The sequence below is a fragment of the Nannospalax galili genome, unplaced genomic scaffold (genome assembly GCF_000622305.1).
Source record: "Nannospalax galili isolate Female #2095 unplaced genomic scaffold, S.galili_v1.0 scaffold492, whole genome shotgun sequence".
Classification (NCBI taxonomy): Eukaryota; Metazoa; Chordata; class Mammalia; order Rodentia; family Spalacidae; genus Nannospalax; species Nannospalax galili.
This window is the reverse complement of record NW_008332217.1, coordinates 1,485,684-1,511,548: the sequence shown is the minus strand read 5'-3', so window position 1 is coordinate 1,511,548 and position 25,865 is coordinate 1,485,684. Positions and strand designations below refer to the sequence as shown.

General features: G+C 53.0%; 1 protein-coding gene across 1 annotated transcript in view; it reads left to right on the top strand.

Annotated features, from left to right (window-relative positions):
- Positions 1-25,865, top strand: part of Prex1 (phosphatidylinositol-3,4,5-trisphosphate dependent Rac exchange factor 1) — a 170,216-nt gene that overhangs the window by 45,321 nt on the left and 99,030 nt on the right. The window contains exons 2-3 of the mRNA XM_008827461.1: positions 22,689-22,760; positions 24,938-25,060. Of these exons, the coding sequence (XP_008825683.1) occupies positions 22,689-22,760; positions 24,938-25,060 (195 nt within the window). The remainder of the gene's footprint in view (positions 1-22,688; positions 22,761-24,937; positions 25,061-25,865) is intronic.

Here is a 25,865-nt window from a genome sequence, read left to right as displayed (position 1 = left end):
GAGAGTCTACGCATGCACTTGTGTGCAAGTGTACCGTGGTATGTAGAGATCGGAGGACAGTCTGTGGGAGTTGTTCTCCTTCCACCATGTGAGTTCAGGAATTGAACTCAGGTCATCAGGTTTGGCGGCAAGCACCTTTACTCACTGAGCCATATTGCTGGCCCCTCACGAAGGCTTTATGGTCACCTCCTGAAGAACTTTGCCTTGCCTTCCTCTTTGTCCCATTTTCTCTTTGTCAACTGCTCGGATGCCAGGTCTTCCTTTACCCCAGCTCTGCCCCCAGCTGCTGCTCCCTGCAATCTTCATCTGCAGGCTTCCCAGTTTGACTTCCCAAATGATTGGCAGTTTCCCTTGGGTGTTATTTAGAGCGCTAGGTCTTCAGGGATATTTGTGGGGGCTGTTATCTTCAGAGAAACAGTCGTGAATGCCGTTTTAAGATCAAAATCCCTAAAGATAAAAATTCTGGAAAACTATAATCTCCTTAAATCACAATCTCCCAAAGATTAAAATCCCAAATGTTGAGATTTCCAGAGCCACAGCTCCTCCGTGTGTGTGTGTGTGTGTGTGTGTGTGTGTGTGTGTGTTTGTGTGTGTGTGTGTGTGTGTGTGTGTGTGTGTGTGTCGGGACACATCGTGATTGCCAGACTCTTCAGTCCTGTGCTGCCCATGCCATCCTGCCTGTGCCACACACATGTCCACAAGCTGTGAGGATCTGGAAAGATCCTTTCCTTCAAGGCAGCAGCACTGCCCACCTGCTTGTGAGTACCTTCTGAGCAACCAGGGTCTGCTGGCTTCTCCAGCAAATGCCATTTGAATTCACTAAAAGCTCCTGGAATTTCATCTGGAAGGCGTGCTGGCACAGGCCAGTGGCGCATTCTCAGATGTCACTGTGTTTCATGGACAGTCCGTTCATGAGGATCTTTTTGCCAAATCTGGACTGAGTGGAAACAACTTTATTGGCAGCACCTTGCAAGTCACTAGTAGATGCTCTCACGCCGCCGTCATGACCTGGGGACTCAACTGAATTTTGTTTTCTGCCATGAAGCCACCAAATCTTCAAGTATTTCTAAAGTACTTTGCTTTTTCCAGTCATTAATATAAGAACGAGCTAATAAGTTCTAGAATTTTGAGAGCCACTGGGAGCAGGAATCGCTTATGTTTGATACAAAACAGTGAATAGCTTTGAAAGTGCTGCCCAGGCTGCTGTGGAGCCCGAGCTGGTGCCTGTGTTGTCTTCAGTGCCAGGAGGCTTCCTTTTCTGCAGTTGCATCCCAACCTCCAGGGCTCACCGTGGAGGGCTCTCCACTCCCGAGGAAGCTCTGAATCAGCCAGCAAGTTTGCTTCAGAAAGTGGCTGCGCCTCTGGGGTTCTTTGTATTCGGGGGATGATGAAGAGTGGTTTTCAAAGGCAAGTGAGGCAGTGTGTGGGAAGGGTGGACTGGTCCATGATGGAATAGCATGGCAGCTGTCCTGGAACAACCTGGAACACGCTAATCCTCTGTCCAGAGATTGCCCTCCTTTCCTCCCTGTCTCCCTTCTCTTCTGCTCGCTCCTCTCCCACTCGCCCCTCTCTCCCTCCCTTCCTTTAGCCCTCCTCCCTCAGTCCCCTTCCTCCTCCTCCTCCTCCTCCTCTTGCCCTTCTTTCTCCTCCCTCTTTCTCCCCCTCCCTCTCTTTCCCCTTCCTCCCTCCTCTTCTCCCTCCCTGTTTCCTTCTCTCTCCCCTCTGTCTTGTTCTGTTTTGTTTCATTTTGAGACAGTTTCTGTGTTGCTCAGGGTGGCCTGGAGCTTGCTATGTAGCCAAGGGTGACCTTGAACTCTCTTCCTGCCACACTTCCCTGCAGGGGTGACAGGTGTGCGCAGGTTCCACAGAGCCAGCTTTCTACAGGACTGGTCACGGGAACTACAGCTTCCAGGGCTTCGGCATTGGAGACTTTAGATTTAGGGATCTTTATCTTTTTTGGATTGATTTCTTTGAAGCTTTTTACATCAGAGGTGGTGGTGATGGAACAAGAGTGTGTTTTGGGGTGGTGGTTGGCCCTGAGGCAGGAAGTTAAGTGGGGTGCTGTCTGTGTCGGGGTGACCTAGTTGTGCTTGACTTGTTGGGGCATTTGAAGATGGCTTTTTCCTTTGGGTGACGGGGGTGAACTGGGCATGGGGCACACATTGAGGGGTGTTTTGGAGTGTCTCTGCCCTGGAGGACAATGCAGAACTCTTAGGACCTCACCCCTGAAGCAAACAGCCAAGGTCTGATATGCGGATGTGGGACACTCGGCCTTCCTTCTCTGTTCCATGGTGGGCGTCTCCTCTGCTCTTCCCTCTAAAGGGAGAGCAGTCTTGGATGCTTGCTTCTCCCACTCCCTTGCTGTCTCCTCTCTGGATTCAGGTCCTGCCTCCTTCACCTCCTGCTGTCTAATGATACCTCCGATGGAGTCTGCCCCAAGCTGAGCTTCTCAAGCTCCCTCAGAAGCCCCTTCTCCCTGCCTGCCCCTTCCCGCTCAGGCCACTCCATCTGTACGCTCAGGCCTAGAACCTAGGAGTCACTCTCTCTAGCACCCCATCTAGCCAGGAATTCCGCCAGTCCACTCTCCCCACAGAGACTTCCCCATCCCCAGAGACCCCTGTCCTCCCCACAGAGACCCCCCCACCTTCCCCACATAGCAAGAGGAGAGGGAGAATGGGAGGAGGAAAGGGAGGAGGAGGGAGAGGAAGGGAAGGAAGAAGAGATGGAGGAAGAGGAGGATGGGAGCCTCCACAGTGCCAGCCAGTGTGGCTTTGCTGGACCCCTGGTAGCTGGCATCTCCACAGGCATCCAGTAGAGAGAACTCATGTTGCCATGTCCATTTCACAGATGTGGCGACAGTCCTGGAGAGGTGAGGCTACTGGCCCTGGCCACATGGCATGACTTGCTGTGACCCCAAAGGACTGTGATCTTTCTGTCAGAGGCCATTGTGCATGGTCTGGGTGTCCTGAGACTCTTCCCTGCCCTGGGTTCTGCTTCCCTCAGCTGGCTCTCAGTATATTCTCAGATTTTTTTTTTCTTGAGATCTTGAGATGGGGGTCTCACTATGTTGTAGCTCAGGCAGGCCTAGAACCCATGATCCTCTTGCTTCAGTGTCTTGAGTGTTGGGATTACAGGCTTGCTACAATACCTGGCACCCAGATGTCTGTGTGAGAAGACCTGTACCCTGGTACCCATCTGTAGATAATCCCAAGTGTTAGGGGTGGGCTGAGTCACTGCAGTGTCAGGATATGATAGGTGGCCTGGGATGCTGAGTCTCTGACTTGAGGCTGCAGAGTCAGAGCATTGGAGACAATCAGACCTGCCTGTGTTGTTGAATCTGCTTCTAAGGGTCTCTGTGGTGAGTCTACTGCAGTGTCCCCATAGTCCTTCCCTTCCTTTGCCTCAGTTGTACCCTCTATAAAGTGGGCTTCTAATCCACATAATGATTGATAGAGTGGAGGTATTTGTATTGGGACCCAGGGGTACAAAACACCTCTAGATCATTCATGCTCACAGACAGGGTAAAGTGGGTTGGTCACTAGGCTGATGTGGAGGGCAGCGTTTGGCTGTGCTGCATGCTGTCTTCTGTGTGGTACTCTCTGCCTCAGTGTTACTATTTGTGGAATGGGGTTTATGCTTGCTACTACCCAGCCCAGGAAGTTGTTGAGAGAATTAAATGAGACTCTGACCCACAGAGTCCATACTCCGCTCAGTGCTTGCTGACGTTATTTTTATTTTTGTGTATTAGTGTGGAGTTGTCACATGTCCTCAGGTGGGAGGTGTTGGTCCTCATTCCAGAGAGCAGGCTGAGTGATCAGAGATGCCACACGAATCCGGCAGGTCCAGCACTGCACAGCTTCTAACCAGGAGTGAAGCTCGGGCTCGGGTCCCATGCACTGTGCCCTGGAATTTGGGACGCGCTGGGCTGCTGAGGCCCCATGAGTCACGTTACCTTGGAGCCAGAGTCTGGGAGCCCTTTCCCGCGCCCTCCAAAAGCAGTATGCAGCCTCCAGGGCCCCAGCTGCAGTTGCCATGGAGTTCAGCTGCCATCCCATCACACTGTTGCCAGGCAGGCGGCTGGTTGCCAGGTGCCACCTCCTCGGACACATTGGCTCCCAGAGAGAGACTGTGTGGGTCTCCTGTGGAGCAGGGCCTGGGTACATGGCTCTCTCAGTAGACACTGTCGCCTGGGAAGTTTGTGGGGTGAGGGGGTCTGAGCAGCCCTGAGCTTGGGGTCCTAACAGTCGGCACCAGCATTTCTCATCAGAACCCCCTCAGGCTGGACAGGTCTCCCATCTTCATAACTAGGGAAAGTAAGGCTCCTGAGGTGAGGGAGGGCTGGGCCTGCGTGATGCCATCGTGCACTTGGTACTTCCGGGGATGGCGGGACATGTGCTCCATCCAGAGGACTCTACACCTGGCCCTTCCCTCCTGTCAGGGGCATGGCCTTCCTTACTCAAGACCTTCCTGCCCTACTTAGGCCTGGCCTCAGCGTTCCTGCCTGCTCTCATCCCTTACCCCTACCCCCACTACTCCTGGGTCCTGCTTTCCAGGCTGCGTCAGTCAGCCACTGTGGCCCTCACACCCAAGCAGGTCTCTGTGGCAGGGCCTTTGCACCTGCTGCCCCACTGGACTGGCCTTCTCCCTGCTGCCCCAGGGCTCCTTTCCTCACACAGACTGTCGTCTTGTCTGAGGTCCTTCCTGCCTATGTTTGAAGGCAGCCCCTCCTCACTCCTCTGCCTCCTTGTATGTTTGGACCTTGGGGCTCAAGTTCTATCTGTGGGACCATAGCCCAGTGTCTTGGGGGAGCAGCTGGGGAAGGCACATTTCCCTTAAGTTCCCATTCTGGCTTCATGGAAATTCCTGGCAGGCCCTGCACTGATCCTGGGTCCTGGGTCCTGGGTCCTGGGTCCTGGGTCCTGGGTCCTGGGTCCTGGTCTGGCCTTGACTTTTAGCCTGTTGACTGAACTGCTCCTAGCTGTCTAGCTTCCTTATGAAGCTGGGGCTGGGAAGGAAGAAGTTGGACTAAACATCCTCTGTCCTAGGTAGGAAGCAAGCATAGAAGGGTGAGACCATCAGCTGGCGGCCCCTCAGCATGGCAAGGGGAAGCTCTGGGATTTGAGCCGAGCTCTGTGAAATGCAGAACTCTGCATCCTGGAAGCCACTTTCCTTACACCTGGGAACATGGAGAATGGTGTGATGAGGTAGGCGGAGGACACCCCAAGGAAGCAACTCTTACACCCCCTGCTTGCTCAGTGCACTCCTCAATCTCCAGGTCCCTGCCACTTCCTCACAGAGCCTGCCCTGATTATGCCTGATGGGGTTCTCCTGCTCAGACCTTGTCGAAACACGCTTGCAGCAGAATCCATCTCTTGCAAGTGTTTGTTAACAGACAGCCTATGTCCCTCACCAGACTTACAATGCCCCAGGTTGAACTCCCCAAACCATAGCCTGTCCTGTCTCCGTAAAGTTGACTCTGAACTACCAGTGTCAGACACCAGGGAGCAGGCCTCCACTTCTCTCTCCTCTCCCACATCCCACCTTGTAAACCATGTGGATTGTGCCTTCAGAATACTAAGTATAATCTCCTCACTACTGACCCCTCTCAGCCCGCCATCACCCCTGCTTCCCTAGGCTCTCCTCCACACTCCTGGTCCTGTCCTCCCTTGCCTAGAACCCTCTGTCCAGAAGAACCCACCTTGTCCAGAAGAAAGCCCAAGATCCCTAAATGCTGGGTCCTGGTGGACCCATTTCCTCCTCTTGTCTCCCTTGCTCTTGTGGTTCAGCCTTGTCCTTTGAGTGTAGCTGGGCTGCTGCCTCAGTGCCTTTGAACTGCTGCTTATTCTGTGTCAGGAGTCTCCCCAGACGTGCACAAAGCTTATTCCCCTACTCATTTAGGCCTCAGCTCATGGGCTGCAACCTCCTTAGTGCATACTTAATGGATGAATGAATGGATGAATGAATGAAAGAAAATGTGTGTGTGTGAATGAGCCAGAGGTCAGGATTCTATTCCAAGACAATTGCCCGCCCATCTGGGTGTAAAGCATGGGTGGTATGTTGCCTGGGTAATCAGGAAAGAAGTCCGAGTGGTCACCTGCAGGCCAGTGCGCAGAGTCCCGGCTCTGCCAGAGGAGGATGTGGTAGCCAGGGAGAGGCAGGATGAAGGCCTGAACTTCATACCGTAGGGGACATTTATTGAGTGCTGTGTGCTGGGTCCTACGGTAGTGGCCCTGGCCGGGTCTTCTTTTATTCAAAATGGACCACTCTGCTCATTTCACGGATGAAAACGTGAGGCCAGATGACTTCCCTGTCTGCCTTGGCATTCTGCCCTGGGTCTGGCCTGACTGGGAGAATGGGGTCAGGAGGTTCTCTGCCCAGCCCAGGCTGCCCCTTCCTCTATCTTCAGCAGACTCAGGGTTGGTAGTGCTGTTGCCCTGCCCTCCCACCTTCCTTTTTAGATTGATGCCTTAGAAAGTTCTACAGAGAGACAAAGGAAGTGGGGTGTTTCTCTGAGGGTCTCTATGCCCCGTGGCTAGGGTCTGGGGCAGCATTTGGGACCTAGGCACTGCCCTCCGCCCCCATGGCATCTCCTCCCACACCTTGTCCGCAGTCTTAGCCCTTCACCTAGACCTTCATCTGTGTTTCCCAGGCCTCCCTGTAGCCCCAGCTGGCCTGGCAGTCACTATGTAGACCAGACTGGCCTCCATCTCACAGAGATCTGCCTGCCTCTGCCTCCCCAGTACTTGAACTAAAGGCATGTGCCTGGCTTTGCTTGGTGATTTTAACTCCCTGTGGAAGAGGAGACCATGTGGCACCTCTTGACCCCAGCGCTGCTCTGAGACACTCTGGGAAGCCGTGACAGTGCAGGTACCCCGGTACTGCTGTGCTTCTGACTTGAACCCCCAGGTGTCTGGGTCCAGCAGTCTGTGTCTATGAGCACCCTGGAGCACCCCTGGGCAGCCTCTATGCTCTAAGGGCTGCAGTCCTGGTCTCCTGTTTCCCTTCCCCTGTTTTCTGTTTCTCATTGTTCCCGCTTAGACACATCCTGCATGCTGGTGAAGTCATATTCAGGGCCTCCCAGGTCCTCTGAGCTATTCCCTCGACCACCTTCAGGGTCCTAAGTCTGTGCTCTGCTTTGTTCCTCGCCCTCAATGGGAAGCTTCAAGCTGGAGTCCCTCACTTCCCCAGACCTCTAAGCCCTGCCTGACCTTCCTGGGTGCCTCCTAGATGCTCACACACACACACACACACACACACACACACACACACACACACACAAGTTACAGATGGATGTTAGCTGTCATGTGGGTGCTGGAAACCTAACCTGGGTCCTCTGCAAGAGCAGCCAGTACTCTTAACCGCTAAGCCATCTCTCCAGCCTCCTCCACCTTAGTTTTTGAAACAAGGACTCCCACTGAACCTGGAGCTCCTCATTTCTGCTAGACTGCCTAGCCAGCAAGCTCTGAAGACCCATCTGTCTCCACACCTCCTCCCCTAGCACTTAGGTTACACACATGTTGCTGCATCCAACTTTTTACATGGTTGCTGGAGATTCGAACTCAGGTCCTCAGGTTTGCACAACAGGCGCTTTTCCCACCAAATCATCTCCCCCCACATAGGATTATGCTTCTTAAATTGTAAAGAAAATTCATCATCCTGCCAGAAACTGTGAGCTGATCTATAAACCTTGGATTTGTCTCCCTGGGCCTCCATGTAATTTATTGGGCACCTACTGTGTACCAGATGTTGAGGGTACAGCAGTATACAGTCAGACCAAAGCCCTCTTCCTTACTGTGCACTGTGAAGAAAGACAGTGAATGTTTTAATGCGATGTGTGTGGGGTTACTAGGCGGTCAGTGAGTGCTATAGGGAAGAAAGTGAAGCAAGGTGTGGGGGATGCTGGCAGGATGTGGCAGGGTGGGTCTTACTAGGGAGCAGACATTTGAGCCAAGACCTGAATGAGCTGTGTGGATGGATGCCTGGGATGGGGCAGAGTGACTAGCCTGTGCAAAGGCCCTGTGGTGGGAGCCCGCCAGGTGGGTTCTTGGATGTGAAGGTAATAGGCTCACAGCAGGTGGGAGGTGACAGCCTGCTGGGCTTCAGAGGCCATGGTGGCCTGTTGGTGGCAGGAAGTGACACATAATAGCAGTAGCTTTACCATATGGGGTGCACCCCATGTGTGGCTGGCACTGGGGAGCCCAGTGACACCCAGTTGTAGAGCGAATGTTGGTGAATGTGTGTGGTGGGTGGGGGACACCCATCAGATACTTGGAGAACTTCCTGTGGTGGGTTGCACCAGTGCTGGCCTCACTCTGCAGGGAGTCCCCCACCTCTGCCTGTTTCTTGTTGTCTCCCAAACCTTTGCCGTCTGCTTCAGAACCTGAGAACAGACAGGGGCTTCCTGTCAGGCAGGTCTATGTATCAGGGACCCGTCCTTTCTCTTGTACAGCTCACAGAGGTGAGTGTGCAACCCTAAGTGTCCAGCTCCATGCGGGGGCGCTGCTTCATGTGGGGACCTGTTTGTGAGCACCAAGTGGGGACTGAGAACATCTTCACTGTTCCCTTGTGCCCCTTGACAGACACTGTCTGTCCTAGCTTGCCATCAGTGTGACCTTGCTATCCTTGAACTGGTGCAGAGGGATCCCACAGTGTACCTCTGTGCCTTCTCTAGGGGGGCACCATGGAGATGCCCCTTATGGCTACAGTTTGCTTTTCCAGTTGCTGTGTTGTGGGAACACTCAGATGGTGCTTGTGAGGGGACACATTTATGCTTTTAGTTTCTTTTCCCCATGCTTAAACACTTATGTCTTGGGCCACATTTTTCCCTAATCTTTAAAAAAAAAACTCCATGGGCTAGTGAGATGGTTCAGTGGGTGTAGAAGCTTGCTGTCAAGACTGACAACCTGAGTTCCGTGCCTAGGACCCACATGGCAGAAGGAGAGAACCAATTTCCAAAAGTTGTCCTCTGATACATACAACATGGCACATGTATACACACACACACACACACACACACACACACACACACACAACTGTGTAAAAAAATAAAAATAAGGGGCTGGAGAGATGATATAGCAGATAAGAACACGGATTGCTTTTGCAGAGGATCCGGGTTCAGGTCCCAGCACCTACATGGCAGCTAACAATCATCAATAACTCCAGTTCCAAAAGATCCAAGGCCCTCTTCTGGCCTCCGTGGGCACCAGGTATGCACATGTTGCACTTACATACATGCAGGCAAAACACTCATACACACAAAATAAAGATAAATAAGTCAAAAAAGAAGGAAAGAAAGAACTCTGAGTGATGGAGGTTTTTTCATCCTTACAGGTGTGAGTGATGTTCCCAGGCTTCTGCAGCTCATTCTTTCTCTTCCTCACAAGCTTGCCCGGGCACCTTCTTTCTGCCTCCTTGACCCCTTCTCAGGGCTGTGGGCACAGTAGTAAGTCGACCCCACAGAAATCCCTGCCCTGGGGAGTGGCACATCACCGAGAAGGGCATGAGGCTGGCAAAATCACACACTCGACAATGGGATTGTGACCCTTGTTTTATGGGGAACAAGAAAGAACAGGGTGGTGTGGGAGAGAGAGGCAGCTGGGGCTGGTGAAGCCACTTCAGACAAGGTGATCGGAGAGGTGACACTTTCCTGGCACCGTGATAGTTGGGGGCATAGCACATGCAAAGCCCCTGGAGTGGGCACCTGCCTGGGCTATGCTGGGAAACGTAGGCCAATAGGGCGGAAGAGGAGTGAGGTGCATGGTTCTGGCAAATGCCAGACGGGTACAGCGTGGTCTGGGTTTGAGGAGAGGTTCTTTGGTCATAATGTGCTCAGAGGCTCCTTTGTCCTCCCCTGCTGGCTGGTGGGGACTTGAATGCTGTTGTCTGTTGCCCCACCCTCTGAATCTGGCTGTCACCTATTGGGGCTTTGAGGACACGCCTCCTCAGTGCCTCTGTGACCTCTGCCCTCCCTTCCAGGGAAGGAGCTGGGGAAAGCTGTGCTGGCTGACCCCTATGGCCTATCACAGGTCTTGGGGACTCTGGCTGGCAGGTGTGGTAGGGAGGTTAGAATGTGGGGCTGAGCCCTTCATCCAGAGCTGGGCCCCAGGGCTCTTCTCCAGTTGCTCCATGTCTCTAGAAGAGGGACCAGGACAGGGAAAGAGCTGCCTCCCCAAGTCCTCAGAGAGGCTGTGGAAGGCCATGTTTAGAACTCAGGGCCTTGGTCCTGAGTGATGCATGTACATTGTTCCCATTGTACAGATGAGGAAATGAAGGCTTGGAGAGGAAGGGTGAACATTCCAGATCACCAACCAGCATGTCCTGTAACCCTCTGTAGACCCTGTAGCTGGTGCTGTGACTATATCTATTATGCACTGGGGAGGCAGGTCCAGGGAAAGGACTGCCTTCCCTCCCTCCCTTCCTCTCATTTACCCATTACCTTCCATCCATCCATCTACCCACCTTCTATCCATCTACCCATCCAGTCACCTATCCATACATCAACTCACCTACCCACCCATCTGTCTATTCACCCACCCACCTATATACCCATCCATTTATCCACTCATCCACCTATCTATCTATTCACCACCTATCCATCCATCCATCTATCCATCCATCCATCCATCCATCCTCCTATCCATTTACCCAGTCATCCATCCATCCATCTACCCACCTATCTGTCTGTTTGTCCAGACATCCAGCCAGCCAACCTACCCACCCACCCATTCACTTTCCACACATCCCATATACCCACTCACTCACCTACTCACTCATTCATTCTTCCATCCATCCATCCATCCATCATCCATCCATCCATCCTTCCATCCATCCATCATCCATTCATCCATCTATCCATCCTTCCATCCATCCATCCATCTATCCATCCATCCATCCTTCCAACCATCCATCATCCATCCGTCCATCTATCCTTCCATTCACCCATCCATCCATCATCCATCATTCCATCCATCCATCCGTCACCCATCCATCTATCCATCCATCCTTCCTTCCTTCCATTCATCCATCCATCCATCATCCATCCATCTATCCATCCATCCATCAACCATCCTCCCATCCATTTATCCACTCATCCATCTCTCCATCTACCCACCTATCTATCTGTCCAGACATCCAGCCAGCCAACCTACCCACCCACCCATTCACTTTTCTCTTTCCTCACATCCCATATACCCACTCACTCATCTACTCACTCATCCATCCATCATCCATCATCCATCCATCCATCCATCCATCCTTCCATCCATCCATCATCATCCATCTATCCTTCCATCTATCCATCCATCCATCCATCCATCATCATCCATCCATCCGTCCATCCATCCATCCATCATCCATCCATCCATCCTTCCATCCATCATCCATCCATCCATCCTTCCATCCATCCATCCGTCCATCATCCATCCATCCTTCCATCCATCCATCCATCACCCATCCTTCCATCCATCCATCCATCATCCATCCATTCTTCCATCCATCCATCCATCATCCACCCATCCTTCCATCCATCCATCCATCATCCATCCATCCATCAGCCATCCTTCCATCCATCCATCGTCTATCCATCCTTCCATCCATCCATCCATCGTCCATCCATCCTTCCATCCATCCATCCATCGTCCATCCATCCTTCCATCCATCCATCCATCATCCACCCATCCATCCATCCTTCCATGCATTCTTCCATCCATCCATCCATCACCCACCCATCCTTCCATCCATCCATCCATCATCCATCCTTCCATCCATCCATCCATCCATCATCCATCTATCCTTCCATCCATCCTTCCATCCACCCACCATCCATCCATCCATCCATCATCCATCCTTCCATCCATCCATCCATCACCCATCCTTCCATCCATCCATCATCCATCCTTCCTTCCATCCATCCATCCATCATCCATCCATCCATCCATCATCCATCCATCCTTCCATCCATCCATCCATCATCCATCCATCCATCCATCATCCATCCATCCATCCATCCTTCCATCCATCATCCATCCATCCATCCATCATCCATCCATCCATCCATCCTTCCATTCATCCGTCCATCCATCCATCCTCCCATCCATTTATCCACTTATCCATCTATCCATCTACCCACCTATCTATCTGTTTTTCCAGACATCCAGCCAGCCAACCTACCCACCCACCCATTCACTTTTCTCTTTCCACACATCCCATATACCCACTCACTCATCTACTCACTCTCTCACTCATTCACTCATCCATCCATCCATCATCCATCCATCCATCCATCCATCCATCCATCCATCCATCCTCAGCTGGGGGAATTGTCTCTATCACATTGGCCTGTGGCCATGTCTGTGAGGCTTTTTCTTGAATTGTTGAGTGATGTGGGCGGCCCAGCCCACTGTGGGAAGTGCCACCCTTGGGCAGGTGGTCCTGGGTAGTTTAAGAAAGCAGGCTGAGTGCAGGCCAGAGGAGCAAGCCAGTAAGCAGTGTTCCTCCATGGTCTGTGCTTCATTTCTGCCTCCAGGCTCCTGCCCTAACTTCCCTGGATGATGGACTTTGAGCTATACGCCAGATAAACTCTTTCCTCCCCAGGTTGCTTTTGGTCATGGCATTTATCACAGTAATAGAAAAACCAAACTTATCCACTCACCCATCTGTCTGTTCATCCATCCATCCATCCTTCCTTCCATCCATCCATCCATCCATCCAACATCCATCCATCCATCCATCCACTCATCAAAATGCCCTGTGGCAAGTGCCGGCTGCCAGTTTTAAATTGAAATGCGAGTGAGAGGAGATTGTGTCTGGCCTCAGTGCAGCTCTAGGAGGGTTGGTTCTGGGAGGGAGGTGCTTAATTCACTGACCACAGAGCTCAAGGTGAAGTTTCAGCTGTGGGGGTGCTGGCAGGTATGCAGGGAGCAGGAACGTCAGATTCCATCCCTGGTGAGCTGGATGGGAGTACTGTGGGTAGAGGGGACGCGCTTGGAGGGTTGGGAGAAGCATCCTGGGCCCCTGGCTTTGAGGAAGGGTGCCATGTACTACAGTGGGTGGTTGGTGAGTGTGGCTTCCATGGCTTACTGGCCACTTTTATCCAAGCAGTTGCCTCCTTCTCTGTTCTTGTGTGGTTTGCAGTAAGCACCCGGGGCCTGTGGTAGCAGGCTTTGTGTCCTTTCTCTGTGGAGCCTGCAGCCTTGATTACCTGGTTCACCTGGTTAGTAGAACGGTGGGGGAAGAGGCATTTGACAGCTTTCTGGGTAATGCAAAGTCACCTGTGGTGTCCTGAGTTGTCCAGAGTCGTGTCTCTGTGATAATGGGGTGTCAGGGCAGCAGAACAGCAGAAACTCATTTTACAACTCTGGAGGGCAGAAGTCTGAACTGTGTCTTAGGGGCTAAAATCAGATTGTCAGAGGGCCAGCCTCCCCTGGAGACTCTGGGCTGGGTGGGATCTGCCAACCTGACCTTTCAGCTTCCAGAAGCTGCTCAGGCTTCTGCTTGGGACTTTGAACTGGTTTGGCATCCTGCGTCTTTCTGTTTCTGATTCTGGCTCTCCTGCCTTCTGTCTAAGGTCCTTAGGTGATACTGGGTCCACCTGGACAACCCAGGCATCCTTTTCATGGCATCTCTTCTATCCCATAGCTCAGGTTTTGTGGGTTAAGATGTGATGTCCTTGGGGCTCACCTTTCAGCCCACCACAGTGGCCAAAGGCTGGCAGGGCCTGGCTTCCTGAGAGCTATGTGCTATCCGTAGACTCCGAGACCCTCTGGCTTGTTACACCTCCGCAGCATGCCCCTTCCCTTCCCTGATTCCTGAGGGTCAGGCATGGTGCAGGGTTCTGGCCTCACAGGAACTTGTTAGAGAGCCTGGTGTGTGTGTGTGTGTGTGTGTGTGTGTGTGTGTGTGTGTGTGTGTGTGTGTGTATGTCCATCGTGAATGGGAAACGCGTGACTGTCAGGACAGCCAAGAGCACAAGACTGGGCCAGAGTGGATGCTGAAGGTCACTGCCTAGGTGCTGGATGATCCAGAGGGTGAATCTCAGCTGGTCCACTTGCAAGTGCACTCTGGGGCCACCGCTTCAGCCGCTGGGAAACTTGGTCTCCATTTCTGTGCAGAGGAGTGAGGTTGATGTGATGGGAGCCACGCCTATACCCCAAGCTGTGGCAGAGCAACCCTGTCTGCTCCTGAGACCTCTTCTGCTCCTGGAAGCCTGTCTCACTCCTGTCCCTGGGGCCAGAGTTGGTGCTGGAAAGAATAAACCAGAGGAAACCTCTGGCTGCACTGGCCTCTGCTGCCCTCCCCCCCCAGCCAATCATCACTATTGTTACCCTCTCTTTTGTGCATTGTTTCCTGGCTCTCTGCAGTCCCTTGCAGGCTGAGGCAGCTGCCAGCCCAAGGGACAATTGTTTGTGGAGAGGGAGAAAAAAAAAAAAAAGGTCAGCCTCTGGAGGTTGAGAAGGAAACCCAAAACCCAAACTGTCTCCGGAGTGTTTGTCTCAGAAGTCAGATGTCAGCTCCCTTCCATTGTCCCCAGCACAGACAGGCACAGGGACCTCTGGAGCCCAGCCACCCCACCCAGTATCCTGGGGCCTGGGATTGACTGGCTTTGTTTTGTCCCCTCATTCTACCAAGAAGTGCCACCCACCGCAGGCCTGTTCCAGCCACTGCCCAGTCAGGCAGCTTGCTTCCAGCTACCACAGAAGCCTCTGAGCCCCGGCTTGGGGGTGCTCGGCCCGCTTTGGCCCCCTAGGCAGGGGCATTTTGTATTGTTTTTGACATGGCAGTTTATTGACATGATCTCCCTCTCGTGGACTCACAGGAAGTGTGCTCCTCAGTGGGTTCGAGTGGTTAGAGTTGTGCCATCACTACCATCAGACGCAAGGACATTTCATCACCTAAAAAGAAGCTGCCGGTGTCTGCCACTCTCTGTCTCTTCTCTGAGGAGAAGGGAACTGAGACAGAGAGACGGGGTTCATGTCCTCATACCCCAGAGAAGGGAGGCAAGACCCAGAAAGCCTGCTGGGGCACACAGCCAGCTGTGACCCAGCCAGCACTGTAACCCCAGATACATGATCAAGTGGTGATTTTGTCAGCTTGGTCAGCTGACCCTGGCTGTCACCCTAGGTCATCACCCAGGAGTCACTTGGGCAGGTCTGGACACAGCTTTGGTTGGCCTAGAGGGAGGAAGCCAGGGAAGATGGAGGATGGCCTCATCACAGATGTCCAGGTAGCACATGCCATGTCCAGCTGGGTTCCATCCTATCACTGCAGAAACCCCAAGCCATCAAATGTCAAGGAAGCAAGGTCAAGAATAGCTGCTATAATCCCACTGTGTCTGTTCTTCATGGGCCCAAAAGAGTGGGGAGGAGCTGGGGTCTGAGAGAAGGGATTCTTGGCTAGGTATGGATGTAGGGAATAACAGTGAGGCAGCCTAAAGGAGACTTAGAAAGAAATCTGTGTTCCATTAGTGATGTCTGCCCTGGGCAGGGGTATGGGAAGAAGTGTCATGTCATGTTTAGGATGGGGATTTCACACTCAAATGACTACTTTCCAGGCTGGCAAGGGAGGGTAGCAGCAAGGGGGTTGAGTGGAAAAACTGAGAATCACTTGCCCTGGGTGAAGGTTCTAGCTGCCTCAGCTCCAGTTTCCTGCTGCCTTATGGGTAAAACACACCCATGTGCCTGTTTTTCAAAAAAAAAAAGTTGGGGTTAGTATGTTAATGGGGAATCTGACATTCAAATAGCTCAAAACCCTCTACAGGCCCAACTAAACAGGATGCTTGTTGCTGTGGGATGGCTGTGCATTGTGGAGTGGACTCTATGAACCTTCAGTAAGGTCTGATAGGGAAGGCTACAGTTGCCCAGGCTAGACCTCTGTGGGGAGGAGCTGCTTCCCCCTGTGGCCACTTCTCCTCCATGGTGGTATGGTTCATAGAGGTTGTAGCAATTTGAGTTTTGTTCCAAGTTCCTCTTTTGTGGGGCACAGGATGAGGACATTTCATTGGGGCCTGGGAACTGGTGGACTGGATGATTGGCTGATGAGGCAAACACAGTTGCTGAGGGCTTCACCCCAGGTTCAGGCTCGCCACAGTAGCCCAGACAGACAAACCAGTAGATCGATGGGTGAACGCAGGTGGTGTCTCTGGTGTGTGCGGCTGTGGAGGGAGGGAGGGACAGGACAGCTTTGGACTGGCTGTGCCTTAGGGCCTTTGCACAGGCTGTTCCCTCTGCCTAGATGCCCTCTTCCCAGATACATGCAGAGGCTACATTTCTTCAGTCCCTGTCTAGTTAGATGCCAGCTGCTCAGACTTTGAAATAGCCCCTGGCTAGGGATTCTCATCCTGCAAAAATGATTCTGCAAGGTTGCATAACAAGACCCTGTGGGATTGGAGCTCAGTGGTAGAGTGCTTGCTTACCTACCATGCATAAGGCTCCGAGTTCCATCCCCAGCACTGCAAATAAAACATGTACAAAAAACATTGGGAACATGTTTCCACACTGAGTGTTGTTCATACTGCGTGTCTGGTTCCTCTGTGGTGGCTGACAGATGGCAGAGCTTCCTTAGGAAATGTGCTGGCTGGAGCCTTGCGCACCCAGCTTGGCTCCCTTTAGATGCCCCCCAATCTGCAGACAGGCTGTGGAGTGCTCCCTTAATTGAGCACTGTCTGTGTATTTAGACTCCTCATGCATGTCATATGGTAGCCTCTGAGCCCGCTACAGCAGGAGCACCCACGCTGGCTCTATTTTATAGAAGAGGAAACTGAGGCACAGGAGAGGGGGGTGAATCACTTGCTCACCCATCCGGTGAGTCACTGGCAGAGCTGAGTAAGGGTGGCTCACTGTCAGTCCCTGTGTCTCTCACGCTGTGTCACTCAGCATTTGCTCCTGGCCTTACCAGGCCCCATTCATCCACACATGTGGCCATCAATACATTGATCCAAACTGAGATTAGACCATGTATGTTTCCCTGTCCCTGGATCATTGCCCTGGCTGAGGGGTTCTTTGATGGGTCACTAATTGGAACTCTGTGAACTGTCTTTAGCACAGCTGTACTGGACAGAGGTGGAGGACAGTTGTATGCTAACTAAATCCAGAATTGCAGGGCACTCAAAGAAGTTAGTGCCACACCTGTCCCTAAGATCAATGGGTGCTGAGCAGTGAGGCCTCTGCAGGGCTTACTGGGTGTTTGGGGGTCTCCCCATATCTGGCTGTAGGGGCGGCTGGGAGTGGAATGCAGCAGCCCCTCTACTGCTCTGGGGACCAGTATATTCTGACCCGGCTACCAGGTTGCCGCTGGCCCGAGACCCTCTGCTTCCCTGAACCCCTGGCTACCGGATCACAATGAGGAGTGATTTTCAGGGCACCTCCCTTTCTTTTTCTTGGCCATGATCTGGAGATGCTCCCAGCCCTCTCAGGTTTCGCCATATGTTGAGTAAGGTCACCCCAGCCAAGGCATGGTTGTCCTTAGGGGCAACAGTCCTTGTCCCCCAGGTCCCCGGGCAGCTCAGGTTGCTGGTGTCAGCCTCCAAGACTGACTGCGAAGCTTTGCTCTGCTTTGCATCTCTGGGACAGCTGTGTCCTCCCAGGGCTGTGGTCACGGTTCCAGACAGATGGTGGGTCCCTGCGTTCCCCAGGTAGCTGTTTCACGCCCCATCTGTGGCCCCCAGTTACGCACTAGGGATGTGTGTTGGGGTCTGGGTCTCGCCACCAGACCAGACAACTACTTCCTAGCTGTGTGGCTCTCAGTGGGCACTTCACAGTTGGGGCCTCAATTCCCTGTGCTATAAAATGGGCACATAAGAGAGTGCTTCATGTCTAGAGCTGCAAAGGGCAGAGTGTGGCCAAGTGTCATGGTACGGTTACTCAGGAGGCTGAGGTAGGAAGATCACTTGAGTTCAGGAGTTTGAGGTCAACTTCTGTGACAGAGTGACATAACACCTGCTCTCAAAACAAAAGAAAAGGAGAACATAAGCCAAAAAGGAGCAGAGTCCTAGGAGAGGCACAGGGTGTGGTGGTCAGTGATAGGAACTGCTAACTTCTGCCGCTACCTGGCCCAGCCTCCCTTCCTCATACCTCACCTCCTTCCCTGTTTCTTCCATACTTGGGATTTCCTCAGGCCCTACCATGGGCTGGGTGCTGTTCAGGCAGAGACAGTTTTGGTGCCCTGGGGCCTCCCACTGAGCCAGGCAGAAGCAGCTACACGCCTGGTCATTGAGGCCTTGCTGGTAGCAGGGGACTTGACACCCGTGCACTCTTGGTGGCTTGACATCACTCACATTCACAACTGAACAAGGCAGGGGGCAGCTTGGTGTTTCAAGATGCACATCCAACTGATTCAGAGCAAGTGCTTTAGCTGGGAATAGTCACCACAGAAAGCCTCATAGGAGTGTGGTGAGAGGCAGCCGTGTGCAGCAGAGCGGGATGCCTGGCAGGCTAGAGTGGAGCATGAAAATAGGCACATTAGTGATGTCTAGTACTGGTGCATGAAGGAAGGAAGTAGAATGTGGGCTAGCAGCAAGCTTTATATCATGTGGGGAGATGCATCTTGCTTGGGGGTCACAGCAGCGTTGTGCCTGACTTCGGATCAATAGAAGCAGAGGGTAGAGGCTCTGGGAAGCAGGACTGCTGACCCACCAGTCTTCAAAGTCCTCAGAACTAGAATGGAGCATGAAAATAGGTGTATTGATTAGTAATGTCTAGTACTGGTGCATGAAGGAGGGAAGTAGACTGTGGGCTGGCAGCAAGTTCCTACTCAACTACCTCCTGACACCCAGTTCAAGGTTCAGGTTCCTCCTCTGTTTGTGGGCCTGCTCCTGCCAGGTGTGGCTGAGGCCTGTTCTCGGGCAGCTGTGTATAGCCAGGAGGCCTTTGGGCCCAGAGGTGTTGTGCTGGCTTTGCTTATAGGCACATATGAGCCAGGTCAGGGCAGAGGCCTGTGGGGGAATGAGGAGCATGGTGTCCACGTGGCAGGGGTGGCAGGCGTCTCTCAGCACCTCATGGGTGGCTTGCCTCTGCAGCCTTCCTTACTTTGTACTGGAGTTGATGTCCACACGGCCATGTGGCCAACATGAGCTCATCTCCGAGGAGCCTGGTATCCTCAGTCACCTGTGTCTGCATCTCAGGATATGGTGCTCTCACAGTGCCCACGTTGCTGCACATGCCTGTGCAGCCTAGCCCATTGGTCTCTCCTTCAGGAACTCTGGCCTGGTGTTAAGGTTTTCCCAAGCTGTGTAGTAACAAGCCTGCCTTTTATTTGCATACTTGATGCATTTCAGAATCATCATCATTATCAGTGTTGGTGAGATGAGGGGACTGGGCAGGTCCCGGGGGGGTGGGGTGTGTCTCAGGCTGGTGTCTTGCCTCATGGAAGTTCCTCAGATGTGAGCTGCAGTTGGCTGAGTGCTCCACCCCACCAGGCCTTGCACAGCATCACCTAGAGGGCCCCTCAGCACCCCCACCTGCAGAGGATGCTGGTGCCCATCCACAAGGCGGTTGTGCTGGGTCTGAGTGGCTGGGCACAGAGCCCCCGCTGGCTCATTCTTTCTGGGTCACGAGCTGCTCTCAGTGCCCAGTGCTTGTCGTGCTGGCTTGTTTGCAGGGCCTTGGTGGGTGGCCCGAGCCTCCCCTTGTTGTCCCTGCACAATAGCAGTAGCCGAGCTCCTGTGAAGAAACCAGGACAGGAAGCCCCATCTAGGCCAGCCGAGGCACTTGCTTCCTGCCTGCCTGCCCAGGCGCCTGTGTTGGGTGAGGTTGCCTTTGTCTGCCTGTCTGGGTGTCTAGAGACTGACTTCCCATGGCACCCCAGGCCCAACTGTCACATCCTTTAGGAACCTCTGCCTCCCGGTCCTTCTCACAAGCGCAGCTGACTTTGAAGGCCTGGGTTAGGCTCCCATCCTGGTTAGGCCCTTTCCATATACCTTCTGTTGATTTCTGAGCGCCTACTGTGTACCAGACACTACTCTTATTTTTAAATTTTTAATTTATTTTTATGTGTATGAGTGTTTTGCCTACATGTATTTAAGTATTCCATGTGTGTGCAATGCCTGCAGAGGTCAGAAGTGGGCATTAGATCCCTTGAAACTGGAGTTATGGATGGTTGTTAGCCGCCATATGGGTACTGGGAATCGAACCTAGGTCCACTGCAAGAGCAGCCAGTACTTTAACTGCTAAGCCATCTCTTTAGTCCCCCAGGAGTCCAACTATGAGTAAAGATGGGAGGTCCCTGCATTCCTGACCATCTGTCAGTTTACCCCATCAGATTTCAAAGGTAGGTAGAATATTGCTCTGATCCCCACATTTGGAAACTAACATTCAGTAAAGCTGGTTTACTTTCCCGAGATCACACAGCAGGTTAAAGGAAGATCCGTCGTTTAAACCCAAACCACTGGTTTCCAAATCTGACCTCTGTAGGGTTAAGATAGCCTAGCTCCATTCCCTTCCTACCTGGGCCTGGAAAGCTGGTTTAGCTTGTTTGGCCTCAGTCATGATCCAGGGTAGAGAGGTGGTGACTGCTTTGAAGCAGGGGGTTTCTTAAAGCCTGGTGGATTAACTCACACCTACTCAAGGCAGAAATGGAGGGGAAACATGCCAGCAGGAAAGACACATACAAAGGTCCTGGTGCAGGAAAAGGCCCGACAGTGTGACTGAAGATGTGACTAGGGATGTGTAAGGGTGGGTGGAGCACCAGGGAAGGATCTGGAATTTTAAAAAGATAGATGGTGTATTAGGAGCTTTTCTTGTTGCAGAGACAAAACACCAGACAAAACAACTCAGGATTGAAGGGTTTATCTTGGTTCGAACTCGAGGGTGCAGTTCATCAGGGCCGGGATGGCATGGCAGCAGGCGCTGAAGGCAGCTGCTCACATTGTGTCTGCAGCTACAAAGCGGAGGGAGATGGACGCCGAGGGTTGATTGGTCTATCAGTGTATTTCACAGTGGCTAGGAGGCCTGAGCCCTGGAGGCAGCAGGGCAGGGCTGTGTGGGCTCCGATTAGGACTGGGGAGGTCCAGGTTGGGCACAGTTTTCCCCGGTGGCTGTGGCTGTACTCTGAGGGAGCCAGGTGGGCCTGAAGACTTGCAAGGCATCTAAAGTCTCCCTGTGCCGCTCGTGGATGGAGATTGTTGCCTTCTGCCTGTGTGACCCATATTCAAATGCCAACCTATCCAGGCAGGCCCCAGGTTGTGTAGAGGCCTGGCTTGTGAGGCTGTCATGGGTGTCACCCTGGGTGACAGGAAAGGATCTGATAGCTGCCACCTGCTGCTGCTTCCTCTGACGTCAGTGCCGTCCCTGCCATCTCCCCAGCATGCTGCAATCTCACTGGACAAGTGTGCTGGAATGGGACATACTCCCGATTAACCAGAGGCAGGAGGCCACATGCTCACTTGGCCCCCACCCTGCCCTGGGCCCTGGCAGTACCCAGATGTGGCAGATGGGAGCTGACAGGTCCCAGCAGCTCACTGTAGCCCAGGGACTGTGACAAGTCCATGGATTCCTTTCTCCAATGGTCTCTCCCTGATCACTGCCAGGTTAACCTGGGCCAGGTCCCACATCCTGAGCCAGGGTGAGCCAGGCAGGGGGATCAGTGGGAGGCTGGCCTCAGTTTCCCTTGGGCAGTGGCTTAAGTCTTTCTCTTTCCCCCACATCCACTCGATCCTCAGCCTGTCCCTGTGGAGGAAAGGAGGGGAGAAATAAAGGAGAAAATGAATCATGAGACACTTAAAAACTAATTTCTGGTTTCTATTTAAAAATAAAGGGAGGTGGGGGCTGGAGATGCAGTTGTGGTGAAGGGCCTGCTTCTGTTCCCTACACTCCCCTGTCAAAAAGACACCATCACATCTGGTGACACTGGATGGCTCTCTTCCCACCTGCCTGTCCCCCCACCCCTGCCCCGTGCAGGGTGTGCAATGGCCCTCTCAGGTGGATTTGTGCTGATAGCCTCCACTCTTCGTCCTTTTGCTTCATGATCTTAAGTCTCAGAGGAAGGAGGTGACCGCTCTGTGATCAACCCCTGCAGAGTGTGGTGGGGCTGCATGCCGTCCCATTTGTGCCATTGGTACCCAACCAAGGATGCTTCCAGGAGGAGGTGGGGGCGGTGGAAGATGGGATGAGTGCCCTGCGGCCTGATGTCGGTGTGGAGTATCCCGTGTGTGTGGTATTGCTCCAGCGTGTGAAGAGAAGAGACATGAGAGTAGATGTGTGTGCACATGGATGCGTATTTATGTACGTGACCATCTGTGACCTCAGGAGCCAAGGTTCCCATGGGGAATGGGAAGGCTTCTGTGGGTGGGGCTGGGGTGAAGGAGAGCTGTTTAGTGTTTTTGACATTTTATATTTTTCTTTTAAGTCATGTAAATGTCTTAAAGCATAAAAAAGGAAAATTAAAAGGGGGATATGAGCTGCGGTCCACAAGGTATGGGGTGAGGAAGCAGGCGCGAGTGTGTCTCTTTGGTCTACATATAGGTTCCTGGGGAGTGTTAGGTTTGCACAGGCCTGGGCATAGTAAGTGCTCAACAAACCTTCAGCTGAATAGCTGTGAGGAGTAGCTCAGCAAATTAACCTACGGGTAGTGTGAGTTTCTCCTTGCTCCTTTGTGTACCTGGACCTCCCAGGTCCAGGTCTGCATCTGAACCCACACTCCCTGTCAGGGTCGTTGGGGTGGAAGACAAGGCCACTTATCTCTGCCACTTATCCTCGCAGGCGTTCCTGCAGCGGATCCGACAGAATGTGGCAGACTCTGTGGAGAAGGGTCTTACGGAGGAGAACGTCAAGGTGGGTACCCAGCTGTTGCTGCTGCAAGCCCTGCTCCTTTCGTGTGATGTTCAGAGCCTGTTACCTGCTGGCGTTGCTTGCCTACTCCCTGTAGCCCTGGAGGCCTCTGTCCTAGGCAGGATTGTGTGCCCAGACCTCATTCCCCAGTTCAGACTCAGCATGGCCACCCTCCCTTCTCGCCTCCTCCTGTCCAGCCCTTTGGCTTGGTGCCCTTGGAAAATTCCTTCCCAAGTGTCCTGGGGGCCTGGCACCTCTTGCTGCCCCCCTCACCCACCCCTACAGTGGGCATGGAGCATCAAGGCAATCCCTTGAGTCATCGGGCCAGCTTCCCTTTGGCCATGGCGCTGGGAAGTCTGGACCATATCAATGGGCTGTCTGTGTGCCTCTGAGGCCCACACTGGCCAGCTCCCTGACCTCGCTGTCCATGAACCTGCTTTTCAGGCTCTGGGCTCTGAAGGGCCTGGTCCAAGGGGACCCAGAGGAGACACGCACATCTGAAGAGCCCAGCGTTTGCTGCACATGTGGTCAGAGGCGCCCTGCCCCGACCCCCCTGGTTCTTGAGAACAGTCACTGTGCATGTTGATAATTCTAAGCCGCTCTTGCCCTGCTGGGGGACAGCCAGTGCAAGGCTGGCCCTGGGAGATGGGATGGTGGGGATGGTGAGGGCATGTCTCTGTGCTGGGACCAAAGCACTTCATCACTCACTCAGCAAACATTTGCTCAGCACCTCCATTTTATTGTATTGATTTAGTGCACACTGTTAGCGCTTCCGAGCTGTTATTAACATTTGCAATTGCAACTTGTTACTTTTAAAGAAATGGCCTTTTTGTGAGGTCTAACTCCACATACCAAGGGATTCAAGTCCTAAGCGCTCAGGATGACCACACCTGGGTCCCTGAGTGAAGACAGGGTGTTCCTGTCCTCAGCAGACTCACTGTGTGCCTCCTAGTCAGCCCTCCCCAGCTGACACTGAGGTGGTTGCTCTGCTGTTGACCAATTGCTTCCGCTCCCACCTCTGCTTGAGCTTCAGGACAATAAGCTTCTCTTTTTTTTTGGTCTTTTTGAGATAGAGTCTCCCTAGAATCACAACTGACCTGGAACTCTCTATGTAGACCTGGCCTCGATCTCAACAGAGATCCTCCTGCCTCTGCTTCCTGAGTGCTGGGATTAAAGGCGTGTGCTGTCAGGCCTGGCCCTACAATGAACTTTTTTGTGTCTCCACTTTTTCATTCACCAGAGGGATTTGTTTGTGTTGCTATGTTTAGTGCTGGCTTGTGCTTTTTCATTGCTCTCTAACATTCCACAGTGTGACTGTGTCACAGTTTGTTCTCCTTTGAACGGATGTTTGGGTTATTTCCACTTTGGGGCTTTTCTAACCATGTTTGTAGGAGTCTTTTGAGTGGGTATTTCTCTCTTCTTTTGGGTAAACACTTAAGGAATGGACGATATTGCAATAGGTCACTTCACGTGATGAGTGTCCCCCAGTGTGGCTGAGGAGGAAGAGGGCCTCTGGCCCCTCCAGGCCTTGCAGTAACAAGAGTGGGCTCTAGCCCTAGCCCTTCCCCATCTCACCATGCACCATCGTGGGAGTGGCATGTGTGAGTGGGCTTGTTGGCTCACTGTCGTGTGGTTGGACATGTCCGCAGCCTCCAGGTGTGGCAAGTGTCAGCACCCTGAATGTGCTGCTCTTGTGCCTCCAAGCTGGCTGGCTGGGACATTAACTCCTTTTCTCTCTGAACCTCTGGTCTTCATAGATAAATCGAGGCCAGGAATGTCCTCTGTGCACGTAGTGGCCACTGGGGACTCCCAGTGAGCACTGTGCTCCAGCCCAGGCGTGCCACTGATCTGGGTGGCTGGTGGTGGTGGGATGGGGGTCAACCACATATGAGTGGAGATCACCCTGCACTGCCTACTCACCCTTCGCCGTCTGCTCACACATAGCTGCCCGCTCGCTCACCCCTCCCCCACTCCCCCAGTCTTGCCCACTCCATTGTTGCCTGCTCACCCACTGCCACTGCTTGTCCTCCACTGCCCCCTCACTGCCCCCTGCTGCCCGCTCACCTCCTGTCACCCACACATCCATCACTGCTTGCTCTCCCCTCTTGGGTTGTGGATTATTCTGGGAGTGGCTGTGCACTCCCTGAGCTCTGACTGACGGGGCCTTTCAATCTTCCCAGATCCTCTTCTCGAACATCGAGGACATCTTGGAGGTCCACAAGGATTTTTTGGCTGCCCTGGAGTACTGCCTACACCCGGAGCCTCAGTCCCAGCATGAATTGGGGAATGTCTTCTTGAAATTCGTGAGTAATGGGCCTATGGACATGCTTCAGTGGGTAAGACTCCTGTTGTGCAGACACGAGGACCTGAGTGCGCCTGGAACCCCTGTGCTGTCAGGGGCAGAGACAGGAGGACCACCAGTCTAGGTTCAGTGAGAGACCCTGTCTCAAAGGTGTAAGGTGGAGAATGATATAGATCAGGACACTGGACACCCTCTTCAGGCCCTTCTGTGTTCACCCATCCCCATATACACACATACACCAAGACAGATTGTGCCCTGGCTCTGGAGGCCTCTGCTTTTTCAGTAGTGGCTCCCCCGACCCCCTCGTTCCCCATTTTTCCACCCTCACTAGTCTTCCTCTATAGATATGCCTGGGAGTTGGAGCTGCCTTAGGGACAGGCGGGCCTAACCTTGTATCCCAGGATCAAGGGGAAATGCCCAGTCCTGCTGACAGACAGGACTTAGCAGCTGTCCTTGCTGTCACTTCTTTCTGAATGACTGTCCTAGCTCCGGATCTGGGGGGGGTCACTGCTGCAGAATGACCAGCAGTGGCAGCCAGTGGATACACTTGGCATCAGGCAGGACTGACTTATCCACCCACTGACCTGTGACTGTATGGCGCTGCTTGGGTCTCTCAGGCTGCCCAGGGACAGGGTGTGGGTGGAAGTCTTTAGGGGAAGTCACTGAGGGTGGGTACCCTCCCATATACACCTTTAATCCCAGCACAGAGGCAGAGTTTGACAGGTCTCTGTTGAGATTGAGGCCAACCTGGTCTACATAACAAGTTCCAGGACAGCTGGGGCTACAGGGAAACCCTGTCTCAAAAA